Source organism: Anthonomus grandis, chromosome 5 (assembly GCF_022605725.1).
Source record: "Anthonomus grandis grandis chromosome 5, icAntGran1.3, whole genome shotgun sequence".
Classification (NCBI taxonomy): Eukaryota; Metazoa; Arthropoda; class Insecta; order Coleoptera; family Curculionidae; genus Anthonomus; species Anthonomus grandis.
The window spans coordinates 38026047-38049999 of NC_065550.1; the positions used below are offsets into that span (position 1 = coordinate 38026047).

At 31.9% G+C, this 23953-nt stretch overlaps 2 protein-coding genes and 1 non-coding gene across 3 annotated transcripts in view; all 3 read left to right on the top strand.

Annotated features, from left to right (window-relative positions):
* Window positions 1-633: 633 nt before the first annotated feature.
* Window positions 634-8431, top strand: LOC126736360 (uncharacterized). Its single transcript, XM_050440678.1, has 6 exons — window positions 634-899; window positions 3266-3616; window positions 3676-3849; window positions 3905-4295; window positions 7262-7766; window positions 7828-8431. Exons 2-6 carry the CDS (start codon window positions 3285-3287, stop codon window positions 8058-8060), a joined length of 1635 nt encoding a protein of 544 aa, XP_050296635.1. The 5' UTR covers window positions 634-899; window positions 3266-3284; the 3' UTR covers window positions 8061-8431.
* Window positions 8432-9862: 1431 nt separating this feature from the next.
* Window positions 9863-9934, top strand: Trnap-cgg (transfer RNA proline (anticodon CGG)). Its single transcript has one exon. It is a non-coding gene; the product is annotated as a tRNA-Pro (tRNA).
* Window positions 9935-15163: 5229 nt separating this feature from the next.
* Window positions 15164-23953, top strand: part of LOC126736362 (uncharacterized) — a 53941-nt gene continuing 45151 nt past the window's right edge. Inside the window, exon 1 of the mRNA XM_050440680.1 lies at window positions 15164-15903. Within this exon, the coding sequence (XP_050296637.1) occupies window positions 15786-15903 (118 nt within the window). The 5' untranslated portion in view covers window positions 15164-15785. The remainder of the gene's footprint in view (window positions 15904-23953) is intronic.

Sequence of the window (23953 nt, forward strand, 5' to 3'; positions counted from 1 at the left end):
TAAAAAAAATTTTTTTTTAATTAATTAAATATAAATTGTTTGTTTACAATAAGTGTTTCGATGGCAACATATACATAATATGACGCGGAGTCGAATCGCCTATGAAAGCAGTGACGTAAAGCATATGGTTGCTAAGCAATCATTAACGTTACAAAAAATAAGTTTACAGTATATTATAGTATAGTATACTAATAACCTGAAAACTATGGTAATAAACACTGAGAATATCAGTATAGATCTAGGTATAGATCTAGATATCTTTGGCGTCGGCTATTATTATTTTTCTGATCTTAAATAAATCGTTAGTTTAAAAAACCATAACTAGTTTTTCATTTATTTAAGCATTTAAGTAGGTAGGTACATTACAATTTTATATAACCTGAAAATAACTCTTTTCCTAGTTATTTAAATATAAATTAAATATTATTTTGTTTGTTACACCAATGGTATTCTACCAACCCCATGGCACGTGACGTCGTACATATGTGCAGCTGCAAATAAGGGGGGCCCTCCCTTCCCTTCACATGCCCACCACACCGTTACGCTATCTTCATTGCCACCGTGCCCACCAGACCTGAGACCTTTTGACATGAAAAGTGAAAAGTTCGTTATAAACGCGCGTCTTTACCGGTCCCACTGTTGTAACCTTTAAATTTATAAATTTGGTGATAAGGTCCGCACAGTGTGTGTGCCTATGTGTTTATTTGACTTTCGATAAGACGTTTTTAGGAAATTTTTGATTTTGAAGTGAATGGGCCTTTGTGCGGACACAGAACTCGTTATAAATAATAAGACTTTCTTGAGGCAGTTTAGAAAAAAGGTTTTTTCGTAATATATAGGATTATTTTGGCAGCAGTGAAAGCAGCCCAGGAGGTTACCCACTTCTCAACAATTCAAAGGTTTGCATTTTAGTAATTTCTCTATAAAACTGTTAAATTTAAATTTATGATACAAAATGGCGCCAATCCGCCATTTTGAAAATTGCCGCCGTCAGTTTTACGTCAAAACATGGTTTATCTGTCAATCTAAGCCACGCCCTTTTCATTGAATCAAATAAATAACTCTAACCTATAAAATTTTGAAAATGATTGAAAAAAATGATCAAATTTGAGATAATAAACACTTAAAAAAATACAAAAAACATTTTAATTAATTTAATTTATATTTAAGACTATTATAAGGAATAAATTTTTTTTTCAAATTTTCATGAAAATGATCAGGATATAGTAAATGTTTATTGCAATGGGTCCGGAAGTACACCTGAGGCAGAGTTTTTTAGGGTATCCTTGGCTAATAAATTACAATAGGGACCTCAGGCAACAAAAGTTAATGCAAAAGTGTTCAAGGGTTTATATTATGTTTTTAGGGGCCTATCCAAGGATATATCCTAGAAATTCTGCGCAATGCCTATTTAGTCCTCATTCATGCCCTTATCCTTGACATCCTGGACACATTTTTTTTTAATATGTATATTTTTTTGTATCCATAATGAACATAAAGTTTTAATACTAAATCATTTAGTTTGTAAGAAGCTTTGTACCCAAGATTTCTTTTAATACAGAAAAAATAAGTAATAAATTAAATCATCTATCTATCTATTGGCTGAACTGGGTTACCAGGATGATTCTAGGGAAGCTTTTGTATATAGTCAACTCATAATGCTGCCATGTCTAGATATTTTTGAAAACTTTTATATATAAAGAAAAGTAACATTTGTTTATTACATGACAATGTGCATGAGCATGATACTAGAATCAAAAAAAACTTTGTTCCACTCTACTGGTGCCGGGGAAGGTGCCAAAATAAACCTGGATACTGGGCTATCCAAATCTTTAATAGCATTTATTTGTAAATAAATCTAATAAGTAATTGTTTTTATTATTTATTTATTATTTTATTTTTTTGTTTTATTTTTATTGTTTGTAACAGTTTAGAGGTCACAGAAAGTACTTATTCAAAGATTTTCTTATGAATTAAAATTTTAAAACTAGATCTACTGATCTTACATATACCAAACTGCTTACAATATATATACAAATTCATTGATATTCTGTTAACTGGACTAAAAAACAAATAGCAGGTTCGACAGTTAGGTATATGATGAAGAGGATGATGAAGAGTCTGTCGGAAGACACATATTCAGGGTTCTTGGTAAAATCATTGAGTACATCAAAAGCAAAACAGACATCATAGTATTCTCTTCTTTTACCAAGCTCAGATATTGGCATGGCAATCCTTCTACCATCTCGAGATCTTTTGCATCTACCTGATAATATGGTGGCCAAATAATGTTTGAGAAGTCTAATATACTTAGATCTGACCAGAGATGTATGCAAAGTTTTAAGTGTATGTATTTTTAAAATCTTGACTAACTCTTTTAATGAATTCCGGCATTCAGTTCGCTCTACCCATAATAATATGTCATAGTGTTCTGAAAATGTAAGCTACACTATCTACAAGTTCTTTGATTACAGATACTTCAGAACGAGCAATATTATTAATGTGATATTCAGCAGGTACTGGTTCTCGATATGTTAACAGACTTGTTATTTCTAAGACACCAATTGAAAACAGTGTTTAGGTCAGTTTGCAATATAATTAGGTCTTGTAAGGAATTTATTTGAGTATATAAGTCTTTAGATAAAAACCATTCAACTTTACTTGCTGTTTTCTGTTAGGTAAATAAGACCAAAAGGTCCAGATTGTATGTCATAGTGAGAAGGTTTATTCAGTAGGTAATATTTCATGACTAACTTTATCAAAAAGCCTTATTGAACCTCTGCCAACATATTTTCAATACAGTGTTCAACCAGTTTAGGTATAGCTGATAAGATACTAATTGGTCTGCGGTTTGTTATATCATTCTTCAAGCTTGATTGGTCACATATGACAGTTTACACTTCTCGGGAAAGATGTCAGAGTTCAGTGATTTTTTAAAAATAATGCATAATGAGATATAATGAACATGAACATTATTTAAGCACCTTGTTAGGAACCACCTTCTAAACAATTAGAAAATAAAACAATGATATAGATACATCACACCTTTTGTGATATCTAAATTATTTCTTAAGATCAACAATAGCTCAATAGCACTTAACCAGATTTCAAAAAAGGGAGAGGATTTGTAATTAAAATTGGTGCTTTGAGTTTTCCAGCTGTTTATTTGATAATATTTTTTGAATTTTACATAAATAAATGAGTATGATATAATTATGTATTTTAAAACAATAATTATCAAACAACTCCTTACTCTTGTCGGCAGATTTTAATGTAAAAACACCATGGAACCGAAACCGAACTACTATTCCAACCCGGCATTTTGCCAGCAAAGCGAATATTTACCCCAAAAACGCGCCCTGAGCCCTCAAAGGGATCATAGACTATCCCCCATTGGGGCTCAGTCCTCCCACGTAGTATTCGATAATTCCCTAAGCGAAATCCATGACAATTTAGAAGAAGACCAAGGAGACAATATTGAGGAACAAGAGTTTTATGAAGAAGTTATTGTGGATAAGAACGGCTTTATTCAGGGCAAAAAGTTTGTAGTGGTGGCTCAGAATAATGAGGGACAGAAGTACATCCAGGTGCCACAAGAAGATAAGAAAGGAAGCAGGTAAGAGTGAGAATTGAATATATATTTGTTGCAATTATGATTGATAAATAAATTATTAGGTATGGGAGCTCTCAGCAAATTCATCATTACACCCTACCAAAATCCCCCACTAGACAAAATCGTTACGAGTACATTCCCATGCAAGAACAGGATCCCAGGGTGGTAAAGTCCTCACCAAAACAAAAACAAGTGAGAGAGGAGCATGTAGAAGTTGTCCCCGGAATAGTTCATAGGTGAGTTACAAAAAAAATCAATTATATTGGGTAAATATGCTTTATTTTTTTAAAGATATGCAGTAATAGAAGCCGAAGAAGAAACTGAACTGACCAATAAAAACGAACGTTACGCCTTAGTGCCAGTGAACCAACTGAACAATATCGTTTCACCCCAAAACAATCCTTCCAGATACGATTATATACAGGATCATGCTCAAAAACGACCGGCGAATAGATACGAATACATCCAAAATACCCCACCGAAACCAACAGGCATTAGATACGAATACATTCAGCAATCGACGCCTCAAAAAACGAATGGTTCCAGGTACGAGTTTCCCACGGGAAATTCCCCCAGGCCCGGTACTAATCCCGTTGCTACCCAGAAGTTGCATGAGATTTTGTCTACGCCCAAGAAGGTTAGGACTCCAGGTGCGGGGTACCAGGGACAAACTCCACAAAAGGTTTTTATTATATCATTAATAGTTACAATAAATTTGTACAGTAAAGAAAATGGGTTTCAAAAGTTTAGATTTGGTGGGCTCCTGGACCTGCGTGGACAAAATTGTCTATTACTCAGCATGCTTTTCAGGTTCAAGAAACGTTTTGGTATTAAATTATTGGATAAGAAACGGACTTTCTTTGGTTCAGTTATTTCATGAAAAATCCTGCCGAAAAGTGGCAGTTTACTGAGAAAACAAGAAAAAAATATGTCCCCAACCAAAACTGCTCTGGCTACCAAAGTTCTTAACCAAAAATTTCGTTTTTACACTCAAATCGATCTCCTAGGACTACACTTTATTGATCTGAAAAAATTATGAAATTATTTTAAGTGGCTCCCAAGTTATGGCCAAAAGTGCTTTAATATGCGTCTTAAAAACTTCAAATTTTGGGGCTCTTGGATCTTGATGGATAAAATTGCCCGTAAATAGGAAAGTTTTTGATGTACAAAAATCGTTTTGATATGAAATTATTGTGTAAAAAACGACCATTCTTTGGCTAGAATTCATTTAGAAAGATTTCAATTATTACATGAAATATTCTCAATAATAGTGAATATTTACTGAGATTATTGGCAAAAAAAATTATTTCAACCAAAACTGCTCTAGCTACCCAAATTCTTAACCAAAAATTATGCTTTTACTCTCAAATCAATGCTCTGGTATTACACGTAATAATGTGAAAAAATTATAAAAATATTTCAAGTGGTTCCCAAGTTATGACCAAAAATGTCCGCTAATGATAATGCTAACATTATGTTTCAATATGCGTCCCAAAATCTTCAAATTTGGTGGCTCTTGGACCTTGAATGATGAAATTGCCTATAAGTAAGAAAATTTTTGAGATACAGGAACCATTTTCATATGAAATTGTTAAGTAAAAGACGCCTTTTCTTCTATTAAAATCCTTATACAAATATTCTAATTATTTCATGAAAAATTCTCAAGAAAAGTTACAATTTACTAAAAAAATTAACAAAAAAATATGCTCCAACCAAAACTACCCCAACTACCCAAATTTTTAATGAAAATTGATGTTTTTATCCTCCAATAAATCCTCTGGGATTACACTTTAATAATGTAAAAGAATTATGAAAATATTTTAAGTGGCTCCCAAGTTATGGCCAAAAGTGCTTCAATATGCGTCTTAAAAACTTCAAATTTTGAGGCTCTTGGATCTTGATGGATAAAATTGCCTGTAAATAGGAAAGTTTTTGATGTACAAAAATCGTTCTGATATGAAATTATTGTGAAAGAAACAACCATTCTTTGGCTAGAACTCCTTTAGAAAGATTTCAATTATTACATGAAATATTATCAATAATAGTGAATATTTACTGAGATTATTGGCAATCAAAACTGCCCTAGGTACCCAAATTCTTAACCAAAAATTATGCTTTTACTCTCAAATCAATGCTCTGGTATTACACGTAATAATGTGAAAAAATTATAAAAATATTTCAAGTGGTTCCCAAGTTATGACCAAAAATGTCCGCTAATGATAATGCTAACATTATGTTTCAATATGCGTCCCAAAATCTTCAAATTTGGTGGCTCTTGGACCTTGAATGACGAAATTGCCTATAAGTCAGAAAGTTTTTGAGATACAGGAACCATTTTCATATCAAATTGTTAAGTAAAAGACGCCTTTTCTTCTATTAAAATCCTTATATAAATATTCTAATTATTTCATGAAAAATTCTCAAGAAAAGTTACAATTTACTAAAAAAATTGGCAAAAAAATATGCTCCAACCAAAACTACTCTAACTACCCAAATTTTTAATGAAAATTGATGTTTTTATCCTCCAATAAATCCTCTGGGATTACACTTTAATAATGTAAAAGAATTATGAAAATATTTTAAGTGGCTCCCAAGTTATGGCCAAAAGTGCTTCAATATGCGTCTTAAAAACTTCAAATTTTGAGGCTCTTGGATCTTGATGGATAAAATTGCCTGTAAATAGGAAAGTTTTTGATGTACAAAAATCGTTCTGATATGAAATTATTGTGAAAGAAACAACCATTCTTTGGCTAGAACTCCTTTAGAAAGATTTCAATTATTACATGAAATATTATCAATAATAGTGAATATTTACTGAGATTATTGGCAAAAAAATTACTTCAATCAAAACTGCCCGAGGTACCCAAATTCTTAACCAAAAATTATGGTTTTACCCTCAACTCAATCCTCTAGGATTACATGTTATTATTGTGAAAGAATTATACAAATATTTCAAGTGGTTCCCAAATTATGACCAAAAATGTCTGCTAATTTTAATTTTAACGCTGTTTCAATATACGTCTGAAAAACGTAAAATTTGGTGGTCCTTGGACCTTGAATGATAAAATTGCCTATAAGTCAGAAAGTTTTTCAGGTACAGGAATCGTTTTGGCATCAAATTGTTTGGTAAAAACGCCCTTTCTTGTACTAAAATCCTTATAAAAATATTCTAATTATTTTATGAAAAATTCGAAAGAAAAGTTACAGTTTACTAAAAAAATTAGCAAAAACATGTGCTTTAACTAAAACTGTGCTAGCTACCCAAATTGTTAACCAAAAATTACGTTTTTACCCTCAAATCAATCCTCTGAGATTACATTTTAATCATGTGAACGAATTATCAAATTTTTTTAAATGGTTCCCAAGTTATCTCCAAAGATGTCCACTAATGAATAAAAATCATGGGGGCAATATCCATTTCAAAACTTTGACTTCGCTGGCTCATGGTTGATTAAATTAAGAAACTCGGTAGTACACTCCTGTACGAAATTATGCAATGAATTACCTTCTAGGTTTAGAACATCACCACAGCCTTTGTTATTATAGTCGGATAGTATTCAGACTAGTTCAAACTAGATCTTTTTTACTCTACTAATTTAATTCCTCTTGACAACAATACTACAAATCTAATACTGTTTTCTTTTCTAGGTGGTACCGTTAAGTCCCCATCACCGTCGCCGAATGGCTTCCCCCCCACTCTCCCCGATCCCCAAGGACCCCTTCCAAACCCCCAGGAACTCACCACAACGACCCTCGAACCCAAAAATCCAACAGAAACTAAACTACGCGCTCGGTTCCAAAACCTTTAACCAACCCGACAAAACGAAACGGAACACCGCGATCGTACCGCCCATGTGTTCCAGCCCGGTCCACAGTATTTACGGGGAAACCACTTACTCCCAAAAATCCGAATCCTGGATGAATTTAAGTACGAAAACACTCTCACGAGATGTGTCCCTGGTTTATGCGGCATTTATAATGTTTCTGTGCGGAGTGGTGACCGCAGGTTTGAGCTTTTACATGTTGTCCTTTATGGGACGCCCGTACTATCTGGACTTTAGTACTGTGGCGGGGTTCGCTTGTGCCCTCATGGGATTGCTCGGATGTCGATCCAGAAACGTTTATTGGTTACCCAATAGGAATTATTTGTCTGGTAACTAACTATTCACATCATCTTCATTTGTTTTGTCTTTCATATATTTTTTTTTTCATAGGTTACTTAGTATTAAGTCTCTTCAGCTTGCTGACGTGTGGCGGTCTAGTGGTGCTCCTCCTCTACGATCCGCCTCCAGGTACCGCCCTGGCAGACATGACGTCATCGGCTGTCTGTGGCTTTTCCGCCCTAACCCTACTTTTGGCCTGTGCAGGGGTGGTTTCTAGTTATTGCTGTAAATATCCGCCGCCTGACAATAGAGTGCAGCACTGCAGTCCCGGATTAACTGTGTAGCTATTTTTTTTTTTATAAATTAATAATTGAAATCATGTATAGTTAATAGGGTTTATTGTTGGGTAATTTATTTATTATCATATTATTACTTATTTAGTGTGGAAACTGTTGGTTGCATTTTATACTGTAACTGTTTGTAGGCTATGAATCTTAGAAGCAAACATGAAGGCCCTCTGGTGTTCGCTATAGTTTACTTTTTTTACATCCGTGTGCAGGAAACTGTAATTTTTAAATGTTTTACCAAAGACACCACATGTATAGTCGTGAAAGATATAGTCATAAATTGTAATAAAATTAATGTTAATCGTTTAAAATTGTACTTTGATATGTATATAATTAAGTTATTTATTACATTTTAAAATAAATAAATAATTTATTAGTATTAATAATTATAAAATTGTATTAGGTTGTTTGTAGTTGCTTTTTAGGATAAGACATTTTTTGTAAATTTTATATGGCTGTTTTTAAATAAATAAAGTGCAAAAGCATTGATTAGTAATTATTTAAACCGCATGTCTGTAAAAGACAATAAATAGTTTCCTGATAATCTGGTGAACAAACCACTGATCTGAGTCCCTACATTAGTGCCATCTATTAGACCTTAAAGGAAACCCACACTATAATGACTTTTTTAACAATTTTATATGAAAATATGTATATGTTTATGTCAAATGATATTTATAATAAACTTTCCCACGAACGAATATTTACTAACAACCTGAAAAAAACTTAATATAGTAGTGCCATCTAAGAGGTTATCATTGAAATACCTTATACCCATGATAAGTCCACATTTCCTGATATTTTGTCGAACGCCTTGACGATATGACGTACTCTAGTGGCGCCATCTATTAGAGCTGAAACGGAACGCGTTTTATAATGACTTATTAATATTTGTACATAAAAATGTGTAGGATATACAATGATAATTATGTGCCGAACGAATTAAAAGAATAACATAAATAATAAAATTAATAAAAAATTCCACATTTTGCACATAGAAAGGCAACCCCTGACATAATTACCGACAGCCAGAGTAAGGCTGAATATGGTAGCGCCACTCTCACGAGATGTGTGCCGAAATAAAGCGCGTATTACATGGAGTTATTAACATTTTTATATAAAAATTTATAGGTTATGTGATAATAATTTTATTTTCGTACCAAAGAAAATAATAATACAAATAAATTCATAAAAAAAATTAACATTTTTCTCGCAATATGGCAACCTGGGAGAAGAACTGACTGTCACATCTGTCACTTGTCACTGTCAAATAAGATTAAGTTGCTTGACAATCACAGGTGTTTTTTTTTGTTGAAATTTTAAAAAGTTTAAAATAGTTAATTGTGTGTGAAATATGAAGAAAAACTAACAAATTGTTTTTTATTTTTAGCCTTATATGACATTACAGACATAAAGAATACGAAAAATTTAAATGTTATAAGTGACATTGACAAGTATTGACATGCAGGGTTGCCGATGACTATAAAATCTTCATAGGTAAGTTTTTGGACATTTTTTCTTTTTTAATACATAAAGAGCCAATGTAGCCCTGTTCACTCTTACTTACAAGTATAAAGAAATACAATGATCTACAATAGAATAATAAATATATATATATATATGGTTTAAACACTCCACTGTATATTTGACAACACTGTTGGTGTACTAATTGTGTGTTTTAGGGAATTTAATTACATTTTACAATGTTTCCGCTAATAATTTATACGAAAAATAAATTATTGAAGTATTAGAAAAATAACATGTAAAGTAATAATTATTATTAGGAAAAACGTTCACACGGCTCGTTGGTCTAGGGGTATGATTCTCGCTTCGGGTGCGAGAGGTCCCGGGTTCAAATCCCGGACGAGCCCGTTTACTTTTTTAAAAACTTTTTTTATAAATTTTAACGTAAAATGAAAATAAATTAAAAAAAAAAATAGATTTATTTTTCCAATATTTTCATTCTATATCAATAACAAAAAAAAAAACATTCCATTACTCACAGTATAGGTAACCGTTGTATTGCATTACTTACGTCATATTATAGCACAAATTTGTCGCAATTAATTGTAATATTTTTTTTTAAGGAAGCCTCGTGACTTTCTCTTTTGTGTGTCATCGAAAGTTAAAATTGAAATGTTTGTTGTTGCGTTATTGTTTGTTAATTTGGTAATGGTTTTTTCGCGATATATGGGTACGTGTTAAAGTTGTAAAAAAGACCCCTATATATAGTCAGAGTTATGGAGGAAAAATGGGAATCTGTTGAAGTTATATGTAAGACTGCCTGGAATAAGAATAATTAATTTTTTTAATATAAAACTGTCTGCCAGAAGTGCCTGGAATAAAAAAATTCATCATTTTTTAAATAACTATCAACTGCCTGGAAGAACTTTTTTCCCTCTTTTCCAAGCAGTTCACTTTCTGATGCGTGTTAAGGTAAAACCGAGAAAACCAAGAAAAAATGAAAAGAAACAGATTGACGTTTGAAGGTGAAGTAGAAGGTAAGAAGTTCTCTTCATCCCTTGATAATTTACACAAATTTAATGAAGAACTTAAAATCGAATTAACGGATTTAAAAACTAAAGCAAGTGAGTCCAAAAAGGAAAAACTTCATTTGAACATACAAATAGTTATACCTTAAATAAAAAGTCGATTCTGATAAAAACATAAGACAATTAGCCTGCGTTGCAGAGTCATAATGCCCAACTTAAATATCAAAATATCCCTATGTGAAAATTATGTAGATCTCTAAGAAATATTTTTTAAATAGCTATTGATAGTTTTTGGAAAGCTTTTAAATATAGTAGGTAGTCGTAAAACTGTATTTATTTAATTTTTTATGTCTCTGCCATAGTTTTAGAGTTACATGTTCTAAACAGTACCTAAAAAATGGTTTATTTTTAGTATGAAAATCATCAACATTTTTTTCTGAAGAATAGTTGCACTGGAATTTTGAAAGGGATTCATTTTCGGAATCGGTTTCTGAATATACGCTATTATAATAGATTTAGAAACTTCTTGGACAGGTTGATCCACTTTTCGATTTTACTCTCACGAGATGTGTTCGATTGCAAAAGCAACTCAGTATCTGTAAAAACTTGATAAACCTGCTTGGTACCCTGGAAAGTTACTACATTTGTATAAACAGTTATGGACGTTTTCTGAATATGGTTTTTTGAAAAAAGAAGAAAAAACTATTTAACAGTATAATCAAAAACCTGGAAGAGTTATTTTATTTCTTCCAGGTACCTTAAGCCAATTTTGATACCTTGAAGACTATCGTTGGTTTATTTGGGATACTTAAGAAATGGGAAATTTTAAGATGATTCAAGGCATGCCTGGACCATGAAATGCGGTAGAAATCACAAAATACAGTTTTTACCAATTTTCTGACATTTAAACCCATCTGAGACCCATGAATCCTTGACGATCATTATGAAATGGGACTTTATGTCTCTAATGGGTTCAACTATTGTAAAAAAGTAAAATTTCAAATTGATTCGAGGTATGCCTGGACCATGAAATGCGGTAGAAATCAAGAAATGCACTTTTTACCCACTTTCTGACTTTCAAACCCATCTGAGACGCATGAATCATTGATGATCACTATGAAATAGTGCTCTACGTTTCTAATGGATTTAACTATTTGCGAAAAGTAACATTTCTAGTTGATTCAAGGTTTGCCTGGACCATGAAATGCGGTAGAAATAAAAAAATGCACTTTTTACCCACTTTCTGACTTTTAAACCCATCTGAGACCCATGAATCCTTGACGATCACGATGAATAGGTGCTTTATGTGTCTAATAGGTTCAACTATTTAAGAAAAGTAATATTTCAAGTAGATTCAAGGTATGCCTGGACTATGAGATGCGGTAGAAATCAAGAAATGCACTTTTTACCCACTTTCTGACCTTCAAACCCATCTGAGACCCTTGAATCTTTGACGATCATTATGAAATAGTGCGTTACGTCTCTAATAGGTTTAACTATTTAGGAAAAGTGAAATTTCAAGATAATTCAAGGTATGACTGGATCATAAAATGCGGTAGAAATCACAAAATGCACTTTTTTCCCACTTTCTGCCTTTTAAACCCATCTGAGACTCATGAATCCTTGACGATCACTATGAAATAGTGCGTTACGTCTCTAATAGGTTTAACTATTTAGGAAAAGTGAAATTTCAAGATAATTCAAGGTATGACTGGATCATAAAATGCGGTAGAAATCACAAAATGCGGTAGAAATCACAAAATGCACTTTTTTCCCACTTTTTGACCTTTAAACCCATCTGGGACCCATGAATCCTTCACGATCTCTATGAAATGGTGCTTTACGTCTCTAATGGGTTCAACTATTTAAGAAAAGTAACAATTCAAGATGATTAAAGGCGTGCCTGGACCATGAAATGCGGTAGAAATCAAGAAACACAGTTTTTACCTACTTTCTGACCTTTAAACCCATCTGAGACCCATGAATCCTTGACGATCTCTATGAAATAGTGCTTTGCGTCTCTAATGGGTTCAACTACTTAAGAAAAGTAAAATTTTAAGATGAATCAAAGTATGCCTGGACCATGAAATGCGGTAGAAATCAAGAAATGCACTTTTTACCCACTTTCTGACCTTTAAACCCATCTGGGAGCCATGAGTCGTCGACAATCACTATGAAATGAGGCTTTATGTCTCTAATGGGTTCAACTATTTAACAAAAGTAACATTTCAAGTAGATTCAAGGTATGCCTGGACTATGAAATGCGGTAGAAATCAAGAAATGCACTTTTTACCCACTTTCTGACCTTCAAACCCATCTGAGGCCCATGAATCTTTGACGATCATTATGAAATAGTGCGTTACGTCTCTAATAGGTTTAACAATTTAGGAAAAGTGAAATTTCAAGATAATTCAAGGTATGACTGGATCATAAAATGCGGTAGAAATCACAAAATGCACTTTTTTCCCACTTTCTGACCTTTAAACCCATCTGGGACCCATGAATCCTTCACGATCTCTATGAAATGGTGCTTTGCGTCTCTAAAGGGTTCAACTATTTAAGAAAAGTAACATTTCAAGATGATTCAAGGCCTGCCTGGACCATGAAATGCGGTAGAAATAAAAAAAATGCACTTTTTACTCACTTTTTGATCTTTAAACTTATCTGAAACCCATGAATCTTTGACGATCGCTATGAAATGGTGCTTTATGTCTCTAATGGGTTCAACTATTGTAAAAAAGTAAAATTTCAAGTTGATACCAGGTATGCCTGGACCATGAAATGCGGTAGAAATAAAAAAATGCACTTTTTACCCACTTTCTGACTTTTAAACCCATCTGGGATCCATGCATCCTTGACGATCTCTATGAAATGGTGCTTTGCGTCTCTAAAGGGTTCAACTATTTAAGAAAAGTAACATTTCAAGTTGATGTAAGGTGTGCCTGGACCATGAAATGCGGTAGAATTAAAAAAAAGTTCTTTTTCACACTTTCTGACCCTTAAACCCATCTGAGACCCATTAATCCTCGACAATCACTATGAAATGGTGCTTTGCGTCTCTAATGAGTTCAACTGTTGTAAAAAAGTAAAATTTCAAGTTGATTCAGGGTATGCCTGGACCATGAAATGCGGTAGAAATCAAGAAATGCACTTTTTTACCACTTTCTGACCTTCAAACCCATCTAGATCGTCAAGGACCCATGCATCCTTGACGATCTCTATGAAATGGTGCTTTGCGTCTCTAAATGGTTCAACTACTTAAGAAAAGTAAATTTTCAAGGTATGCCTGGACCATGAAATGCGGTAGAAACCACAACCTTTCTTTTTTTCGATTATTTCGAAATTAACTGTTAATATCAAATTCAAATTCAAAAACTTTTTATTTATCCCAAAATAAATTACACTTCATTTTTAAATATAACAATAATCTCGGTTGATGATAAATAAAGGACTACCCTGCGATTAATAAACCGATTCACAAGTCTGGAACTTATTTTCAGAAATGTGTAGAGCACCCCAAAAACTAAAACCTAAAGAAAAAAAAAATCACTATTTATACTTAACAATAAAGTTAATAATTTTCAGTTTATGACAATAATTTTGGTATCCGGTCAAGCACAAGAACCCCCCATAGGTCACTAGGAGAATAGCACTAATAATTCATTATTATTTATAAATTGGACTGACAGAGAACGCACAGATCTAGCCACAAATAGTCAGATAATTTCAACATTTTCTCACATTTTCATTAAATTGTACGTTGCTCTTGCAAAAGTTTATTTTTAATGTGTTTTGAAAATGTAGATATTGCTAAAGTTTTTTTTTTCAATTGGAATATTGTTCCATATTTGATGTGCAACAAAAGCAAAGGATTTTTGGAAATTTGCAGAAACACCGTTCTGCGGGACAAGAAAATTGCCAGTATAGCGAGTTTGATGATAGTGATCTCTAGATATGAAAAGTTGATATAAATATGGCGGTTGCTTGGATTTTAAAACTCTATAAATAAAATTGGTTAAATGTAGCGTACGTCGATTAGCCATAGATAATATTGAGTGTTTATTTAAGTGTGGAGCAATATGATCTCTATACAAAATATTATATGAAAATCGCAAACACGCATTTTGCAACTTCTGAATAGATTTAGAAATTCTGTTAGTCAAAGAGCTGTGAGAGTTACATAAATAGTATTTTGTTGTTGAGGGTAAAAATCTGTTTACTTGATATATTTTCTTCAATCTTAAATAGGCAATGCAAAGTTTCTTTTTTATATGCGTTTCGAAAGTTAATCTTGTGTCAAGGTAAACACCTAAATTCTTGACTTCTGTGACAACAGGCAACCTTTCATTATCTATCGTAATATTTAAATGTTGATTAATATTTGCTAATATGTTGCCATTATTTAATTGGATGTTTCTTAGAATCTGATGAAAATAAACCCAAATCGCCGCTAGGTTATGGGCATTATTATTAGAAATAGTACAAACAAATTCTTATTTTCTTTCTTTATGTATCACAAATAATGGATAAATAAAATATGCTCCCATCTTTTCTCCCTCTACCGCCTTGTCTCCTAGTAGACCGCCATCAAACTGGTACAAGAAATACCACACAAGAATCCACTGGTCCGCTGGTGGGTACCCCACCTGCAAGAACCAATTCGGTACCATTCTATACGTGTATGGTGGGTACCTCTTCTTCTTCTTCGTCTTCTTCTACTTCTCCTGCAGTTCCGTTAGCAGTGGATCGGACGCGCGTCGTTAAACTCACGTAGAAACGGAACATTCTTTCATTTTTTTTTTATTGGTGAATGAAATTAGTGCGGAAAAACGGGCATAAATTTTCACAGTGGAAAATCTTCAAGGAAACCAAGTGAAAACCGCCATTTCGGAGTATAGTACCTTTGATATGTGTGACCTGACGATGGTCGTCGGTTGACCCAGTTAATCGGTGAAGGCATGATTGTGTTAATTTACTATTGCTCTCCACATTAATAATAATTATAAATTTGTTTTAAAAATTAATATACTGAGGAAACAGTTATTATTTACTGTTTGCTCTGTGCAGGACCGTTCGGAGCCCCGATATGGTTTTATTATAACCGTATACGTATTTATCGATCGTCGCCACGTAAAAACTTTTATAAGAGGGTTAAAACTGTTCAAAAAGACAAATTAGGACCGTGTCAATAGTGTTTTAATGTAAGGCGTTTCGTAGAAGTGAGTCAAAAATGAGGTCAGTCATGACGCCTGATCGGCATCTTGGAAGTTCTTCTCGGACAACTTTTAAAGTGGTACGACCGGTGCTTGTTTTGGTATCGATGTTGATGATGATGATCGTATCTCAAGGTAGGTCGTGGATTTTTAAATTCTTCAGTAAAGGTGGAAGAATCGGGCCAGAGTGATCCAGATATTATTAAATTAATTAAAAATATTCAACGTTTACTACATATTTTTTTCCCATGACCTAGCAATAAACTATAGTGAATTAAAACTAGTTCACTTTTGTCATTATCACTAGGGTATATAGGCATTTACAATAATAAAACGTAATTCCCATGGTAGTAATGGGAAAGTATTGTTTAAAATAATTAATTACTCACTGCATAATCAATACCCAATGTTTTTCATTAAATTTAAATTTGTTTCATTTTGAGTGATTTTGATTGAGTCCCTTCAAAAAACTTACTATTCCTCTCGATATAGGTTTACCCAATTATAATGAGAAACATCATTTTATTACGATTATCACACGAACACTTCAGATTGAGATGGCAATATAAAAATAAAAATTAAAGTTTTCCTCTCTGTTTATAAATCACCATTTTATTTTTATGTACAGGGTGTCCCAAATTCGAGGGTGACCATTGAAATCTCGTAAACCGTAAGAGTTACAGGGTCGGTTAAATGGAGGCAAAGTTGCGCAATTTGGAGCTTAACAAAATGACGTTTAAAAAATTTTAAAATTCCGGATACTTCCGGAGATATCCAAAAAAAAAAAGCGAAATTTGTCAAAATCGTTTTCACCTTCTACCGACTTTATTTAAAGAAATATCGGAAAACTAAAAACAGTTTTTTATTGCCACTTTTTATGCCCTACAACGTGACGCAAAAAAAAACAATTCGACGTTTCGTTTTTTTTTTCGATCATCATCAAGTTTATTTTTCATCATATTGGATTTTCTAATTTTTAAAAAGTATTTTTAATTGCCTTTAAAATGAGATATCGCACTTGCATGTCCGATTACTCCTTCTAGTACGTTGGGACACCCTGTACATTACTGTCTAGATCTTGTGGAAATTGTATGTTTCAGTCGTGGTTTACCCAATTAAAATGAAAAAGCATCCTTTTATTTCATTACTTTTGTTTATTTAAATGTCTTATGGCTTCAACGTTTCTGTAATCAATAATTGCCAAATTTGGACTATTATAACTCAAAATATTCACTTGCCAATAAGAAACAAATTATTTTATTTCTTCCAGGCACTCCTGGCATAAAAATGTCAAAATCTGGACTTTTAGTCAACGGATTTTAGTAATTTCTTCAGAAAAAGTTAAATTAGTCTTCATAGTAGTTCGTAAATTAATAACCGCTTAATTTTGACTACTAGAACTCAAGATACTCACTTGCCAATAAGAGACAAATTATTTTGTTTCTTACAAGCACTCCTGACATAAAAATTTCAATATTTTGACTTTTAGTGTATGGACTTTAGTCATTTTTTCAGAAAAAGTTAAAAAATTCTTCAGAGTAGTCCATAAATCAATAATTACAAAATTTTGACTACTAAAACTCAAGATATGTACGTGCCAATAAGAGGTAAATTATTTTATTTCTTACAGGCACTCCTGGCATCAAAATTTCAATATCTTCCCTTTTAGTGAATGAATTTTAGTCATTTCTTCAGAAGAAATTAAAAAAGTCATCAGAGTACTCCATAAATTAATAATTGCAATTTTTTGACTACTAAAACTTAAGATATTCACTTACCAGTAAGAGACAAATTATTTTGTTTCGTACAGGTACTCCTTGCACAAAAATTTGAATATCTTGACTTTTAGTCAATGGATTTTAGTAATTTCTCCAGAAAAAGTTAAAAAAGTCTTCAGAGTAGTCTATAAATCAATAATTGCAAAATTTTGACTACTAAAACTCAAGATATGTACGTACCAATAAGGGACAAATTATTTTATTTCTTCCAGGTACTCCTGGCATATAAATGTCAAAATCTGGACTTTTAGTCAATGGATTTTAGTAATTTCTTCAGAAAAAGTTAAATTAGTCTTTAGAGTAGTTCGTAAATTAATAATTGCTTAATTTTGACTACTACGTACTAACGATTTTAGGGAATAGATTTTAGTCATTTCTTTGGGTAAAGCTAAAAAAGTCTTCAGAGTAGTCCATAAATCAATAATTGTAAAATTTTGACTACTAAAAGTCAAGATATTCACTTGCTAATAAGAGAAAAATTATTTTATTTCTTACAGGCACTTCTGGCACAAAAATTTCAATATCGGGACTTTTAGTGAATGGATTTTAGGCATTTCTTTGGATAAAGCAAAAAAAAGTCTTCTGAGTAGTCCATAAATCAATAATTGCAGAATTTTGACTACTAGAACTCAAGATATTCATTTTTCTTACAGGCACTCCTGGCATAAAACCTTTCATATTTTGACTTTTAGTATATGGACTGTAGTCATTCTTTTAGAAAAAGCTAAAAAAGTCTTTAGAGTAGTCCACAAATTAATAGTTGTAAGATTTTGACCACTAGAACTTAAGATACTCACTTGCCAATAAGAGACAAATTATTTTGTTTCTTACAGGCACTCTTGGCATAAAAATTTCAATATCTTGACTTTTAGTGAATTAATTTTAGTTATTTCTTTGAAAAAAGCTAAAAAGGTCTTCAGAGTAGCATATAAATTAATAATTGCAATCATTTGACTACTAGAACTCGAGATATTTACTTTCCAATAAGAGACAAATTATTTTATTTCGTACAGGTACTCCTTGCACAAAAATATCTTGACTTTTAGTCAATGGATTTTAGTAGTTTCTTCAGAAAAAGTTAAAAAAGTTTTCAGAGTACTCCATAAATTAATAATTGTAATTTTTTGACTATTGAAACTCAAGATACTCACTTGCCAATAGGAGACAAATTATTTTATTTTTTACCGACACTCCTGACATAAAAATGTCAAAATAATAATAATAATAATAATATACTAAATTTTATTACTGCAAAAGGGATTGTAAGGCTGATATTGAATAAACTCCATTTTATTGTTATAGCTGTAAATCAGAAATAATACAATAAATTCAGTGTTCATACTTTTAAGCAATATAGATTAATATTACAAAATAATTACATAAAATAAGAATGAAGTCATAATTATAATATCAATTATACAGGGGGGTCAAAAATTAGCATTAAAAATTAAAATGAAAAAATCATTAAAAATCAATTTTTTTAAATGAAAATTCCCTATTTTTAATAACTTTCGATATATCAATCGCGTCTATTCGTCGTGTGTACCCTGTATACGTAACATGCGCCATTTACACTCTTCAATGTGTTGGATGCATTTGTGTAAACACTGATAGCTCCTGGGTGCTGGAACTCATACAATAATCTCTTGAATAACATTATCATTATGTTCCGGATTTTCTGACTATAGGTTTCCTGGATTTTTAAAATAAATCAACTGAAAGGTGCTTAAACGTTTAGATATACTAAAAGTCCTTGAAACAACTGAATTTCTTCACATAAAAGAGATAATTCCGTCCACTCACGGATATACAAAGTAGAAAGTTGGGGAACAAACGAAGCGTGAGCGCACAGAAGTACGTGCGACGTCAACGTACCGCAAATTAGATACGGTACCGCGATTTCGGTACCGTCGCGTCGCGTCGTATTAAAATTAAATTTTTGACGTTATCATACGTGAAAATATCAATAACTAAAACGTTTTTAGTTTCTTTTAGATACGTTTGACTCTTTTATACTTTTTTAATAATACACCAAATTAAAAAAATATATACAGAGAAAAAATAAAAACTCCCAAGTCTCGGTTTTAAAACATTCTTTATACAGGGTGTTCCTTAAAGACGTGCTAGTATTTAAGTGGGTGATTCCTGGACGTATTTTAAGGAAAAGAGTTTTTATGAACATATGTCCTAAACGTCTTCATTTTTGAGATAAGGGGGGTGTTAAAGTTTAAAAAAAAAACAGTTTGTTAATAATAACTTAAAAAATATTGAAGATATTTTTATGAAATTTGTTATATGTATTCTATGTATGCATCAAGACGCATTTTTTGATGTGCAAAGCAAAATATTTTCTATGCAAGTGGCTTCCCTATATACGGGTCTTCTATTGAATATTTTTAGTGAAAAAAATACTACGCCATTGCTTTTTATTAATATAAAAATTATTTTTAAGATCCTTAATCAGTTTTTAGCAAATTTGATCTCTTGGTTTTTTTTTGTCTGCGCATGGTTTTCGCTTAAAAAAATAAAAACAATTTAACTTCCCTTTTTTCCCCCCCCAAACACTATTTAGAAAATGAAAGGATGATAAAGAAAATAGGTGGAAAAATCGAATTCTCACTTATATATCTTTATCTTATTCTGAAAATTAGAAGAGGATCGGAATAAAATTATGTTTTTCGGGTACAATTAGACAGATTACGAGAGAAAAACACTAATTCCAAAAGATCCAAACACTATTTAGAAAATTAAACCATGATATAGACAATAGGTGAAAAAATCGAATTTTCATTTATATATAAAAAAGGGCATCAAAGAGTAAGTATATAGAAGGTTCGACATGCCAATTCAACATAATCAATCCCGACCCAACTCATGCTTTATATATACATAATATATAATATATAACATTAAAATGGCTTTAATTACCTGAAAAAAAAATTGAAACTAAGAAAATAATGATTTGTATAAAATAACTTAACTGTATAGAAAAAACAAAAAATTACATATATTGACTCAAATTCCTTCATTTTCATAGAAGAAACTGTTCCGTTTTTTTCTTTAGTTAAATTTAATGCCTTTGGTTGACTCACCTTGTTAAGGAAGTATTTCATTTGTTTAAATAATTTATTTTTTTTTCTTGAATTTCAACTCCTCGTTTTGAGGCCTTAAACAGTGCGCGATTCATTCGAGCTCTAATCGTCAAACAGTTTAGAGTCGCGACTCACACCGAAAAATCGCTAGCGTGAAAGTGTAGATAATTCGTAAATCTCGGTCACCGATAATAAAAGGTAAGGTCTCACAACAGCTTTTTCCAAGTTTTTAGTCAATCTTATCAAGTGTTTACAGTCCACTAAATTACTTTTTTTTTCCTTTTTTTTTCATCGTGAGTTAATTAACTTTTTAATTTTATTTTTTATTTGAACTCAGCGCAATTAATCAACATTATTTTTGGTAAAACTGTATCCGAAAAAAATGCAGAATTACTTAAAATGACTCGAAGAAACACAAAATCACTTCATTTACCTGAAAAAGAAAAACGAAAAATTGATTCGACTGCCTGAAATAAGGGACCTTTTAATAAATAAATGACTTAAAAACAAATTAATTTAATCGCCTGAAAAATTTACTTTTAACTTCCTGGAAATATTAAGAAAAATTAGTTTAACTGCAGGAAGGAAACAAAGAATTACACCTGTTGCCTATAGGCAAACCATAAAATTCATTAATTTCCATAGAAGAAACTAAAGAGAAAATTTAATAAAAAAAATGGAGTTTAAATGCCTGAAATAATTACAAAAATTACTTTAATTGCCTAAAAACTGAAACAAAAATTAACTGCCTGGCACAGATCAAACATTCGTTTCTGGTCTGTAGATTTTGAATCACTTGTGGTTGGAGATGTTTTCTTGCGGAATCAACGTTGGTCAACTGTAAATTTTGAATCCATGAAAATTATCGTTTTCTCCCAACAACTGTCTGGAACACGTCAACCATTTCCTTTTTCCAGGCAGTTGAGGAAACACCCAAAAAAAATTGTTTTCTCTCAGGCAGTTGACCTTATGTTCGTTTTCAACAACCTTGAATTGAGAAAAATCAAATTGCAAAAAAATCCAAAGACATTTTGAAGAAGTAGTCCATTCTTGCAGTGGAGTTAATCGATCAATGAGTAGCTAAAGGTATTTCGGTAATACTCCACAAATTTAGTGGAGGATCAATTGTAGGTACACATTGTCATAATTTTTTTATTATTTTCTTAAAATAAATTACTGCCCTCCAGTATTTTACTGAAAGTAATCCAAAGAAGCTTATAGCTTCCGTATTCAAAACTGTTAAAAATCGGAGAAACCTTAAGTCCACTAAAACCAATAAGTATTGTTACTTCTTCTTTTATCTGAGCCATGGAAATTTAAAAAAAGAAAGTGTCATATTACAGAACCTTAATTAATAAAAACCACACTTTCAAAATAGCCTTTTGAGCCGTAACTCTTTTTTTTGTCTTTCTCCAATAGACGCCAGACTCACTCTAATACATCTACAAAATTCCTGAAAAACGAACGAAATAAACAATTTAACGATCACTTTGAACCGCCATACCATGTGCTGCGGTATGCAAATCACAAAATCACTTTAATACGAGACTACTGGCAGCCATGCGAACATTTTTTTAACTCGCAGGAACCTGTTCAATTGCTTTTAGTGGCTACTTGCTAGAGTGCAATGAATCTCATTATTATTATGATCGTCTACTTTCATAGAGATGAGTATGTTTTATCGATGTAAGAAGTTGTTAAATATGTTGGAAAATTGAAAGTTGCTTAGAAAATCAGCGTTATTCTTCAACCCCAAATACCTGTGAATTAGATAAATATTTAAGCTACAGTTCCTTGCAAGTTCCGACAATAACTCTTAAGTGTTTTTTTAAATTTATATTTATATTTAATTTTTATTAATTATAAGCACACCGTCAGAGAGTTCAATAAGTGGTGAATTTGTTAAAATGTAATGAAGCTCCTAATTCCTGCTTCGTTTTTTTGGTTGATTTTGATGTTGAATTTACAATTGAAACAATCACTGACTTTGTTAAATAAAAAACTTCGTATGTCCCTTTAGGACAATCAGTCGAAACAAAAGCTGTCAACTATTCAAATACCATAGATTAGGAAATATTATTTTGCAAAAGTAGCAATTCGTATTTAAAGGCGACATTTTAAGTAATTTGAGAAAAAACATATTAAAAATTTAATATCTTCGTAACAGTAACTAGGACCCAAAGTATTAGGGTAAAAAGCTTTCAAATGACATCAAGAAGATGCCAACAAATTTTGTCTTTTGTTTATGTGCCGAACACCCTGTATAACGTAGAAAATTTTAGTTTTTCTCCAAAAATAATAAGAAAGCAAAAAATTGACAAAAATAACCACCCTAAATGATGCCGGTTTTTTAAAGACTCACATCTCCAATTTCTGTATCCATCTGGTTCATGATAATTCTAATATTGATGCTTATCATATTCGCTCTTGCAGTAAAATTCCTCGCGATTGCCATATGGTGTTATTATGGGCAATATACAAAGTGTAGTAAGGAAAAGTGCCATAAGGACGATGCTTTTTGTGTTCAAAGAACAAAAGAGTGTATAATGCTACGGTTTTACTTTTCTTTCTATAAGTAGGCATTCTAATTAGCATACGTACAAAAGAAGTGAAATTTATTTAAAATGTTATTTTTCTTACATAGCTATGTTCCGATTGTCTATGATTCTTCGGTCTGAGGTAGATTTTTAGGAGGAAAAATGGGTAAAAAGTGAGTTTATTCTTAAGTTTTTACCTCATTTCATATTTCCATTACACCCTAAATCGCCTGGATTTTTTTTTTTACGTAAATATGACATCTACAGGCGAGAAACTGTATTCCATTAAGGAAGAAAATGTGCTCTACCTTTAAATATTTGGGAAAAGGTATTTTGTTCCAAGAAGTATTTAGGGATATTTAGAGGCTTTTTAGAGGAAAAAATCGCTGCTAAATAAATTTGCGTTATTTTTATTCAGATGGGCACAAACAAGGGTAGAAACGGTGCGTATTTATGTCAAAAATTTGTCTTTTTTAAAAAATTTTTTGTAATAAATTATCACATAATGCCCATAACTCAAAAACTACTAAAGATAGAAATTTGAAAATTGGTGTACAAATTGTTCAATTAATTTCATTAGATACCTATTTTAGCGTTTTTTAATTACGGTACAGGGAGTCGAAAAAATTTGAATTTTTGTGAAAAAGTTGAATTTTTTGTAATAAATTATCACAAAATGTCCATAACTCAAAAAATTAATGAGATATAATTTTGAAAATTTGTGCACATATTCTCTGGAGGATTTGATTCGACACCTATTTCAGCGTTTTTCAAAATT